The sequence below is a fragment of the Megalobrama amblycephala genome, linkage group LG3 (genome assembly GCF_018812025.1).
Source record: "Megalobrama amblycephala isolate DHTTF-2021 linkage group LG3, ASM1881202v1, whole genome shotgun sequence".
Lineage (NCBI taxonomy): Eukaryota > Metazoa > Chordata > Actinopteri > Cypriniformes > Xenocyprididae > Megalobrama > Megalobrama amblycephala.
Window position 1 is genome coordinate 19,732,421 of NC_063046.1, and position 12,979 is coordinate 19,745,399.

Here is a 12,979-nt window from a genome sequence, read left to right on the forward strand (position 1 = left end):
TATTTATATTTCCATCATAATACACAAACAAACTTTGTCTGATGATGTCCATTTTATGAAATCATGTGGTGCGACCATCAAAAAACGACCACTTTGGGACTTTCATGTTGAAATCCATTCAAAGACAGGAAGTTGCATCATATACCAATTTGCGAAGGACCCATGGAAGCAGCGAGCAGGTTTGTAACTCTGTCTTAAATTTAGAAAAAAATAACCTTTTTAACGGCTGGTATGTAGTTCCCACATTTGGATATCACATGGTATGACCTCAAAAAACAATGAATATTGAGTTATTTCTGCAAATATATACTTTTATTACAGATTTCTTAGTGACCTTTTGTGGGAAGCTAGCTTGTTTTGTTTAGGTGGCCAATTCTGTGCCTGTAAATTTTGACTGAATTTGAAAATATCATGTGGTGTAACCACTGCAGAGTGTTTTTTCATGATAGATATATGTCCTAGATTGGCAGTTTTTGTGCTTTTATATTCAATTGAAGATTTATATACATAAAGTACTTTATTTTAGTATCATTTGGAATAGATTTTTATTCAATTTGGGTCATTTTATAAAAATATTTCAGACAGTTTATGTTTGTATTGTACAATATGAGAAAAATGTAAAAAAAAAATAAAAATAAAAACTGTTTAGAGCATGTAATTTCAGTTTGGTAATTATGCATTTATTAGTCATTTATTGTTTATTTATTTATAACCATTTCAATCTATTTTACCATATGCCACTACCAAGCAAAAACCGCTGGCCATAAAACCGCTGGCATGTTAATTCTGACCCTGCAGCAAGAATGGAGTTACACCTTGCTAGGAAGAGTGAAATGTTATTACAATTTAAAATATCTGTTTTCTATGTGAATAAATAGTAAACTGAAATTTATTCCTGTGATCAAAGCTGAATTTTCAGCATCATTACTCCAGACTTCAGTGTCACATGATTCATATTTTGTTCATATTTTTATGGAAACTGTGATATATTTTATTTGTCAGGATTCTTTTATGAATAGAAAGTTCAAAATAACAGCATTTATTTGAAATAGAATCTTTTGTAAAATTAAAAATGTCTTTACTATCATTTTTGCTCAATTTAAGCCTAATGTGTCCTTGATGAATTAAAGAATTAATTAATTTCAACTTAATTGTTTGCTATGTGACTGTGAAGTTTTAGTAAAATCTGGTTTAAATCTATTTTTTGTATAAAACTGATTGTTTATTGATCTCTTTAAATAGATTTTTAATGATATTTAAGGTCTTTGTGTCATTTGGAGCGACCACACATCATGTGGTGCGACCAATAATAACAATAACTGTATTAAATTAAAAATAAAATATCTAATTTCTGTGGCTGAAATATAAATCACTGATACAGCATGCTTAAGTGAATGGTATTTTTAAAAAATGTTATTAGTTTTATATGATTTACAAAAAAGTTAATTATTAAACTACATTTAAGAAGGCAACTCTGAAGTTATAGAGCAAAAATATAAAGTCATTCTTTACAGAATCTCAAACAAACTGCAAATACTTTGTTTCTAAACACTTTAATTACTGAGAACTGTTAAGCATGCCAAGGAAATGAATTAATTTTAAGATAAATCACGGTCGCAAAAAGTCACAAAAGTTTGGGATTGGTAAATTTTTTTTTACGTTTTTGAAATAAGTCTCATATGCTAACCAATGCTGCATTTATCTGATCAAAAATAAGTAGTAATAAGTTATTTTCTATCCTGTTTTTGACCCTCTCTTTCAAGCACTCCATTTTGATGGGTGTGCCACATTCAAGAATAATTTTCAACGTTACACGTGTGGAACTGTTTTGAAAAATATCTTACATAGTTAAAACATTTGCCAACAATCTGAAACATCTAGGCGTATTACGTATGCTTTACAAGTCTTGGTTGTGGCAAAGTTTAAGTACTTGGAGTTACCACATAATTGACAAAGGATGACTTACAGTGTTTTGTGTAAATGGAATTATGAATGAATATACCATTGTTTGTCACACTGTCTTATATGCATAGTTCATCCTTTTTGATAAAGTGAAAAATATGTACATTGTCATTTGCAGAGTCGTGTTTTAAATAAAATGAAAAATAAGAGCATATATTTTGATTTGGAATTATGAATTTCAAAACACTGCTTCAGGAAGCATCGGTGCACAAATGAATCAGTGTGTTGAATCTGCTGTTCGGAGCGCCAAAGTCACGTGATTTCAGCCGTTGGCAGTTTGACACGCGATCTGAATCATGATTCGATACACTGATTCATTGTGCTCCGATGCTTCATGAAGCAGTGTTTTGAAATCGGCCATCACTAAATAAGTCGTTATTTCGTTCTTTTTTTTGGCGCACCAAAAATATTTTTGTCGCTTTATAATATTAATATTGAACCACTGTACTCACAAGAACTGATTTAAATATGTTTTTAGTACCTTTATGGATCTTGAGAGAGGAAATGTCATTGCTCCCTATGCAGGCCTCACGGAGCCATCGGGTTTCAACTAAAATATCTTAATTTGTGTTCCGAAGATGAACGAAGGTCTTACTGGTGTGGAACGGCATGAGGGTGAGTAATAAATGACAGAATTTTCATTTTTGGGTGAACTAACCCTTTAATCACTTCATTATTAGCTTTTTATTGTCTGTTTAATTGTAAACGAATATTTCAGAGAAGCTAATATATTTACACAGGAATTACGCAAAAAGGTGTTAACAAAATAAAATGTCTTACTGATGGCAAAACAGATGTCGTTCACTCAAGCTTTTATTCAGGATTATAGCGAATGGCTTAGATCAAAACAGTAACAGAAGCAGTGTTCTCTACATGCTTTCTTCCATATCCAATAATCCAATGCATTAAACCTATAAATGCCAAAGCAAAGGAAAGAACACCAAATCACAACTATTCAGTTTGACTGCAGCACAAATCACAACTATCAAAACTATTCAGCATTTTGTCTGTGGCACTACAGTATAAATACTCAGTACTAGAGTTGTCAAAAGTACCGACTTTGGTAGCAAGTCGGTACTGAAATTTTAAAAATGTGATGCAATGTTGACAGGATTCGTAATCACCTCCAATTGGCCATTGGGTTCACGCGCTCATCGAGTGTGTCTGTGATTGGCTACAATGATCAATGCACGGGATTGTTTGAAAGCACACAGAAGTTTTTGAATTTGATAGCAGCTTTTGAAAGAAGGCATATTTCAGCAGACCAATCCATGATAGATGCCTGTTTTCAAATGCTTCCACATGTATCTGTGTAAGCGCTCGGTGAAGAGCGTCATTGATGACTTACAACATGTTTTTAAAGCGCTGATCATTGAAGCCAATCACAGACATATCTGATGAGCGCATAAACACAATGGTCAATCAGAGGTGTTTACGAATCCACTCAACAGTGCTCAAAGCTGTATCGGACAAAGCAATAGTGACACATGATTAAAAAAACACTGTTACTCACACTTGTGTGTTGCGACATTACTGTCAGATCCAATGTAGGTTTCACTCACAGCATCATCTTTCATTTTCAGTCTCTCTGAAAAGCTTGTCTTCTTTAAAAATGAATCCACAGTAAAAATGAAGCAAACAAACGAACATTGTCTTACTGACATGATAGGACTGGAACTTCGTTAAAAATAAAGTTCATCCATGCTTTCTTAATGTTAGGATTACAAAGATGGCAATGCAAAGACTGTTGTTCCACATCTTGGCACTTCAAAACGTCTTGTAATCCTCTGAGGCATCTCTATCATGAAAAAGCATGCACAAATCGGTGAGCAGGTCTAAAGAGGCAATGATGTAGAAGTAGGCATTGATTTTCGTCTGTTTTCATTGCACTATGATATAACAATGTGACAAAATTCAAAACAAGTCGTTTTCTGAGCATGGTTTCAATAAAAGCTTTTTTGGACTTTTTAAAAGCTTTTGTGAGCAGCAAAGTGCATACCTGCGTGATATTCATGTTTTGTTTCTCTGATTTTTCCTCACCAAAGTCACCTGCCCACATACTATCCTTCTCCTACACTCAAAGCCCTCTCCCTCATCACAGTCCAGTGGGTCTAATACTTTATCCTACAGTCATTTACAACCGACTAATACAGCACAATGTCACACACACAAAATCCCAGCTGTCAAAAAGTAAAGGTCTTAGTTGCACCAGTGTCAACATCAGATTCTGCCACTCTGCTGAAGTTTAATTGCACAACACTGTCACACGAGTTTGAAAGTGGTTCAACAACACCACCACTATAAAACCCACAGAGAGGACAAACACGGTTAGAATTAAACTCAATGACTGCAGAGAAACAGTCAGCTTCATTCAAACAGGAACTACAAACAGGTAATGCTAACGAAGCCTGAAAAGCGAGCTCACTATTTTTAAACATATCCACCTTTTTCCTATGCCCCATGACGCAAATTATGGGATTAACTTCCGTTAAACCGTAAACAATCAGTGAAAGGCCCGCTCTCGCTTTTTTTATATTAAAAAAACTGGGTACAATGAAGTGACATTATTCTGTTCACCCTTCAATCATTAAACATTAAAAGGAAACTTAAAAGTGTAAAAGAATTAACAAATTACTTAAAACAGACCATGAATTACCACAAAAACTCGATTCTTTCTGCAGCGATATTACAGACATGTTAAATATCACTGTAGTAATATATGTTTGTATTATGTTACACAAAATCACAGTTTCTGCCAATCTCATGTTAATCTTGAGTACCTATAGAGTAGTAGTGCATCCTTCATATCTCCAAAAAGTCTTTAGTTTTATCATATTTATAAAAGATACATACGCTGTACCGAGTCTTTCCGAAAACAGCCGAGCGCCTGGAGGCGTGCCGTGTGAGCGGAGCTAAAGAGTGACGAGCACGCGCAGCTTTTGCGCAGCGATCATCTGCAAGCTATCAATGGTCAGCTAAACAAATGTATTTAAACACACAATACACCATCGCATTATCCCTGGATAACTTTTGAATCACTATAATGCATATAGCATATAGTGAATGATGAATAATGAACTTATGAATTCACTACGTTCGTGTTGTTTACATTATGTGCACTTAGGCGCCTATTGCCAACAAAACAGACGTTTGATGTAGTTTTACTCACCACCTGCTGTTCTGACTCATGACCGGGATCATTATCGCTGTGGCCGCTCCATCTTTCAGTTTCAAACGATCTGTAAATCCAGCGTGGAACTGGGCCTTGTTTATGAAACCATAAGCGCCGATCCTGAGGGCTCGAGCAGCCACGGAAAACACAAGATATTCTCCATTCATTTTAATCAATAAAAAAGTGATTGCAGCTATCAGTTTCTATGGTCATTTTAATAAAAAAATATCGAGAGCGCATCAATGTAATGTGTGAGCACAAAACTCTCAGCTCCACTTAACACTGGGTTCTTTGGGAAGCAAGGTTATTTTTCCCTCACAACCAAAAACACACTTCTTTGGTGACATTGTTGATTGTTGACGTGTGCGCGTGCTCTTCTCCGTCATACGTCCAACTCGTGTTTTGAAACTTTGGCCATGTTTAGCACGAGAATCCAATTTTTTTAACAGTGTAAATAAGTCAGAATACATGAAATAGCATTACACCCCCTCTTTAATAAAAAAAGTTCATTAACTTTAGCATTGAGTGATAATATTTTAAAGTGCTTTCAATCATTTGGACTAATTTATCTGCTTCAGAAAAATTCCAGTAAACACTGTTAATAGGGATTAGAAGTGAAAAGGAGAGACTGAACCTTCTGATGAAAACAGCAAAGGACTTTCTGGTGACATATGCAGGAATTCTCCAATCATTTAGTCCACTTAAACCCTGCCCCGAAATCTGCACAACAACCAATGCATAGAACTCCTGTGTTTTTTCTTTCAATTATCTGTTAACATTTTGAAGAATCCATGTGAAAACAAACCTGGAAAGAGATGTGAGGATTTGGGGAGAAAAACAAGAGATTCTTAGTGTATTCCAGTGAATTATTCATGGGATGTATCATAAAGTAAATCATGAGAGGAGACCACAAGTGCGCAGGATATCTTGTCTTTTTATATATATTTTCACAGTGGTATACAAAAAAAAAAGAAAATAATCAGGAGGAAAAGAACGCAAAATGAAAAGAGCCCTTGCAACAGATATTCTTGCCATACCATTATTTTACTTTCTACTGTCGAAAACAAAAAACGTTGGTAACCAAACAGTTCACATTGTCTTCCATTCTATAGACCAAAAAAAAATTTCAAAATATCTTCTTTTGTGTTCCACAGATGAAAGAAATTCATACAGGTTTGGAACAGAATTGTCATTTTGGGGTGAACCATCTCTTCAGGTCCGAAAGTAGCGAGAGAACTTTTGTTCCGCATTTTGATGTAATTCCGAGAAAAAATGCAGGATGGGAACTTGGTTCTATGCATTAGTTGTTGTACAGATGTGGATGCAGATGAACAGCAGTTTCAGGGGCAGGGTTTTGTTGGACTAAATGATTGGAGAAGTCCTGCATATGTCAACAGAGAGACGTTTGCCGTTTTCACCAGAAGGTTTCAGTAATGGCATTCTCATTAAACATAAGATCAAAACTTTTTTAAAAAAAGAAACAAATGCACAGGTGAATTGTTCACAATAAGATTTATATTAGAAAATATATAGAGTGCATTTTCATTTCGTGCCAGATTTAAGAAAGATTCCACAACATGTTCAGTCATGTTGAATGTATGTTCAGGATTCCTGGATATAAATACGTTTGCAATCATCACAGTCAAAGAAATACTGTAATTCATGCAAAAATGCCATCACATTAGACTATTTCACTAAAGCGCTGTATTCCCTAATGCAACATGTAATTAATCATCATAAATGTAAGGTATTTTGCTATAATTTAAGGCATTTAATAAAAATAAAAAAAACTACCTCACTAATACATTCAACCTCAAGCTCATGAAAAGGCTCTGGCTTTTTTATTCAGCTTTATTGTATTTAGAAGTGGTTACTAGGAAGTTTTGTGAGTATAAAGCACAACAGATGTGTGATCATTACAAAGCGTTAATGATGGGTTTACATAACAGCCAGGTAAGATAACATATACGTATACATATTGAACATTGAGTGTGACAAATTATAGAACTTAAATATATATTAATATTATATGCTGTCTACATTATACCTTCATAAATATAAAAGTATGGTAATCGTGATAATGTTACGTCATCATACTGAAAACCCCTAATCTGTGTGACTCATGTGCTGTCTGAGTTTGATGAAGTTCCAAACAAATAAATTGTGCCATGTGAAATTGTAATGAAATCCCCTGCTCAGCGTTTAGTGATCACTGCATCGAGACCCTATGAATAAGAACACAGCTGGAATCAGACCATCTATTGAAGGGCTTATTAAACAGGTGCACCTGATTAGAGGAGGTCTGTGTATTAATAAGCACACTCAACACAAACAGCACAAAGGTTAAAACTGTTAAGTAAGAAAAAAGGAAAAAGTGAATTATTTACTTATGTAATGCAAATGTATGGGTTAGTGTATTTGGCTTGGGGCGGCATAAAAAGAGGAGTACTTCCTTCTCGTTTCTTCTGAAAAACATTTAAATCTTTTTTTTTTTTTTTTTATTACACAAATGTGCGTGTGTCTGTATATTTTGGCTCCTGCTGTTCAGGGTAAATCTGTGCCAGGTACATGCTCCAATATCACTTCATGCGGGTGATCCAGCTAAATATTCTTCAAGGTCATGCAGATTTTTTACTTATTAAAAACAGAAAGGAGAACATAAAATGCCACATACACCAGCACAAAACATGAATATGTGTGTGTGTTTGTCCAATGCTGAAACAGAGAAGCATTTTTCAGGCTCAGGTGTGTAACACATGTTAATTTGAGTATTTGTGTAGGTGTGTTTGTGGTCCATCTTTGGGGCTCAGGTGCACATGAAGTGTAATTTCAGAGGATGAAGGTGATTCAGAGACAGAATCCCTCCATCCTTTCGCATGCCTATCTGTCTGCTGCTGTGACTGAAGGCCAACAAACAGTTGAGGGGTCGCAAACAAACACCTACCCCCAATTTCACTTGTATGCACACTCTCTTTCTTTCTAGAGCCCAGAACACAATTAGTGTGCCAGCTTTTCCTCCAACTCTCTCTCTCTCTCTCTCTCTCTGGTCCACCCCTCCCCCACCATCTCCAGCCCTGCAGCTCACTGGCGGAAGATCAACACTCACATACCTCAGTGCTTTGTGTTTCACCAACACAGCTCCAGCGGTGGGTGCACAGCACACACATACATCCATGTAACCATTCTATCATAGCATGGTCTAAAGGGTTCAGATATGACATCAGTAAATAGCAAAGTCCCCAGCAGAGCCACTTAACTGTTTACAAACAGCGCTACTAATGCTGTGTGTGATACTCAATGGAGCTCCTTTAGAAAAGAAGGAACAAAATAGAAAAAGTAAAATGTTCTGTTTTTTGTATGTCTGACAAATGATATGCAGAAGCGATTTTTATTTAATGTATTCTGTTTTTATTCAATTTTGTTTTCATATCACATCAATAAAAACTGTTTTTTTTATAACAGCAATAACGATAATATTAAATAGGTGAAATAAACTGACAAATGTAATATTTTCAAATTAAGAAATAAAGGGAGTCTATCAACTTAAATGTAATAATTGTACAACATAAATGTAATAATTTGTTTTAAAATACAGTTTAAAATTAAGATTTAGGTTTTTTTATTAGGCTAAAGGGTAAAGACAACTAGACTAAGTTCACTAGAATAATTATAAAAGTTTAGGAAAGTAACAAATGAAACATTAAATACATTACATTAGAAAAATGGTGTTATACTTTTTTAAAATGTTTTTACAAGCTACAATTGCATTTTGTTAGTCTATCTTTACAAGACTCATTAAATTTCAGTAGGACTAAAGCATTTATAATTTTGCATTTTAAAAAGATGAAATATGTTTTTAGTTTGATTGAAATCAAAACATTTATTGCATATTCAGACTATTGCATTGTTCATGTTCAGATTTTTTACAGTTATTATTGAAAATTGCGCCTGCAAAAATGCAGCTAAAATATTTTGTTTTTCCAACATCTATAATCAGTCATCTAAAAATAATAATTTGGTCCATGAGTAGTGGTCAACTGATATAAAGCTTTCAGCAATATCTAGAGTCAATAGCAATAATATACAGAAAGGCCTAAAGCTGGACAGTTATCATTGCTGTTGTTTTAAATAAACATGATGAATACACAATACCATTTTAAGTAGCTAAAGATCTCAATTTCACTATACAAAGAAAAAAAAGAAAAAAATATGAAATACAAAAACTTAAATGTCCTGTCCCATTTTACCTTTACGCACATTACACAATTTGAATTGCAACACATTTTCCATAGTGGTTCAACGGATCACAAAACTCACGGTTCGGATCATATCACGATTATTAAGTCACGGATCGGATCATTTTTCAGATCAGCACAAAAAAAAATTGGGGGATGGGGGTAACTTTGCATTTATTACTTAGCCCACTTTAACTACTCCGATACCACAGCAGTAAATACTAACCTAACTAATACACGTGAACGGACTGTAAAAAGAACAAATACTGTACACCAATTACAAGCATAGATAAATACAACAAAGTTACAAATAAAGTATAAGGTCTAACCAGGGGTGTAGCACCGATTCCTGGGCCCTACGCAAAGACAGTGCGTGGGGGCCCCTTATTATTTTATTTTTTTTATGTCACACTTTTTAAATAATAGTGTACACAGAGTACTCACTGATAGAAGAACAGTTGTACTATATATCATGTAACACTCTTGTGTTTGAATTGTGCTATAAATAGAGCACCCCAGTAATATTAGACATAAAAATAACAGTTTTTTGTTTTATTAACAGACATTGTGCCTTGTATTCCAAAACATTACAATCTTTCTAAACTATTTAACATTGTAGGTACCTCTACAAGTATGATGAACACAGAATTGATATCATCCTGAGCCATATATTAGATATGTTTGATATTTATCCTATCATAATATGTGTATAGTTTAAGAATAGCTGCTGAATAGTATACATGGTAGAAATAATGACACTTATGATATTTCTTTAATCTTTCATGACTGTAACTGATATGGCCAATTTTTATACATTTTTTAAAAAATGTTAAAAGTGTATTGGATTTGTAAACAATAGTTGCCCGGATCTTGTGATGAATTTTGTGAGTGTTTAATGTTTTTCTCATTATGCTATCTTAAAATTATATGACCAAGTTTGCTCATATTTATATGCAAGATCCACACAAACATCATTTAGGCTATACATTGTTTTCCATATTTAGTTTATCTCTAAAGATTTGTCTCTCACTTTTCGTGTTACTTCAGTGTTTAGAGTTCGATAAGAGCGTTTATTACTGGCTTAGAAACAAGTTGTTTCTCATTATGTTGGAAAATGCAGACTCCCGTGCAGCTTGCATCTATTTACACAACGTAAACAGCTGCATTTAGGTCGCCGTCGCCTTGCTCAAACAATATAGGTTCTCACTTGGTCTCTTTGGAAAAAAAATTTATGAGGAATTGTTTTCCCTTACTGTTTACTTTTGCCTGATCTTACTTGGAACGGCGGCAGCACGATTCGAAGTTCACCACACTCCCGAGTCCGGCGCGTCTGCTCTCCCTCACAGCCATTTAGCGCTTTGCAAGGTTCTTAGACAACCAATCAAATCATGCGAATTGCGTGCATGCTGTGCTTGTAGGAGGCGCCTACACAGACGTGTGAGCCAAAGCTTGCGAACAGAGAAATATCGCAGACACAGTGTATATGCGCACAATTGTATAATAATATTTATAAGAATTTCAGAATCGTTGAGGGCCCCTCAGACACCAGGGCCCTATGCACTCTGTCACCCTTTTCCCCCCACTTATGATGCCCCTGGGTCTAACTGTAGTATTAATTTTCGTGTACAGAAAAGTAATAATTAAATGTAAAATTACACTGTTATTCACTGTATAAATTTAATATAGATTAATCTTTGTTAAAGCTGTGTTTTGTTGTTTGATTTACATGACAGACAACAGCAGGTAGCCTATTTATATGCTGTCACTTTAAGAGTAAGACTCCATGCACACACACATCCAACAGATACACATCCGGTCTTGGTCCGTACAGATCACGGATCAACAACGATCCGTTTAACCACTAATTTTCCAAAAACGTGCACTCAAACTTCACACAAAAATAGAAATGTTGTACGCCTTGACAATACCATTGGTATTTTGAAACTGATAATAAAAGTGAACTAACACTGCCGTTAATGGGTCAAGCAAACTATTATCGACAAATGCCGACAACTTCCCAATGGCCACATAATCAGCCTGACTGATACATTGGTCTTTCATGATCACTGAGTCCCTGAGTCAATTAAGTTTGGTTTTGAACACTTCCAAATCATTTGTTTTTAACAGGAGGATGGAGTAGGTGGCTTTGAACATTTGAGTGGAGGCTTGCTGCTAATCACTTACAGTTTGCAAGTTGAGAAACAAGCAAGCGTGTAAACCAAGGATATGACAGCTTTCTGAGCCCACATGGCATTCTTACACACATGTGTTGATGAAGCAGGTGCAAAGGCACTAATCACTAATGCATTTCCCCCAAAAAACGAAAACAAACAAACAAAAAAAACGACTTTTTCTGATGTCTGTCAGTGTGTAATATCTTCCCTTCAGGAACAGCCGGCTAATCGCACTTAAATAATATCTCAAACACACAAACTTTTCTCCCTACAGAGTCCAGGACATTCAGATCTAAAGGTGTCCCATCTCTTCAAGCTCTAATGCCTATGCAGTCAGACTACAGAGGACTTTCTGCAGGAGACGCAATGAAAAATTCAGACCAGACCTCAGAGCATAATATGAATCCAAAACACAAGCAAACCAGCGACCAAAGCACACTTGAGCTTTATTCTTCTGGAAGAGAAAGGACATCAATCATTTTTACTGTGTTTACACAGAGAAATATATTGAATTATATTTATCACCAAATGCATTTCCAAACCACTAAATGCAAAACACACTAATGACAGTTGTAGGGTGGTAAAAAAAAAAGATGAGTTTTACGTGATTACTGATTAGCAAGACCGTAGACAAACAGAAGTAAAAAACATAAGAAGTAGCGAGAGGTCTTTTCTTACCTATTGTGATGTATGTGTAATGGATTATTGAAAAAAAAAATATATAAGGCAAGGATTTGATTCTATCCATCGGTTGATGATTGGATTTTGAGATTTGATTGTTGCAAACCTCAGAGCATAATAGTTTTGATGAATAAATAAAAAGTAGGTCAGTACACTTAAATCAAATTGTGATATAGACTAGTGTCTGTGAATATTAAGCCGCAAAAAGACTATCTCCAGAATCTCTTCGTGAGCATTTTACCTTTTCATTTGAGAAAATCTATTATCATATCATAAACACACAGAAACTCAAAGGTCTTCACAGCAAAACGTCAAATAAAAGTTCAGTTTAACTAGAAGTAATTGTGACAGAAATATATACTGTTGTACAGTAGAATTTAGCTACGTCTCAATGTAAAAATTATGGATTTAATTTATACTGTGAAGAATATGCAGTGTTATTTTATATTTGTTTACTTTATTTCTGTACCTGAAAACTGTTAAACCTACCTAAAAGCACTGTTTATTTCATATTTATCTTTGTTCTGTTGTATTTATGTAGGCCTGCTGAATGTTAAATTGATCCAATCCATGTTCATTAGAAATTATTTGATGATGTAGCAATAGAGTGCCTCAGGGATGACGCATTTTTGTAGGCAAAACCCGGAAGCGAGTTAGCATTTTTGGACTTCCGGTTCCAACGCCGTAAAGTCTATGGGTTTTTTGAATGGGTTTTTGCTAAATCGCCTGAAATAAGGTCTGTGGTTAACAAAGCC

General features: G+C 34.9%; 1 protein-coding gene across 2 annotated transcripts in view; it reads right to left on the reverse strand.

Annotated features, from left to right (window-relative positions):
• The window catches only part of pias1a (protein inhibitor of activated STAT, 1a), a 53,328-nt gene that overhangs the window by 32,050 nt on the left and 8,299 nt on the right, over positions 1-12,979 (reverse strand). Inside the window, exon 1 of one of the 2 annotated variants that reach the window (XM_048184491.1) lies at positions 3,476-4,671. The exons of the other annotated variant lie outside the window; for it this stretch is intronic. Within the exon in view, the coding sequence (XP_048040448.1) occupies positions 3,476-3,493 (18 nt within the window). The 5' untranslated portion in view covers positions 3,494-4,671. Of the gene's footprint in view, positions 1-3,475; positions 4,672-12,979 lie in introns of those variants that run through there. 2 annotated transcript variants of the gene reach the window in all.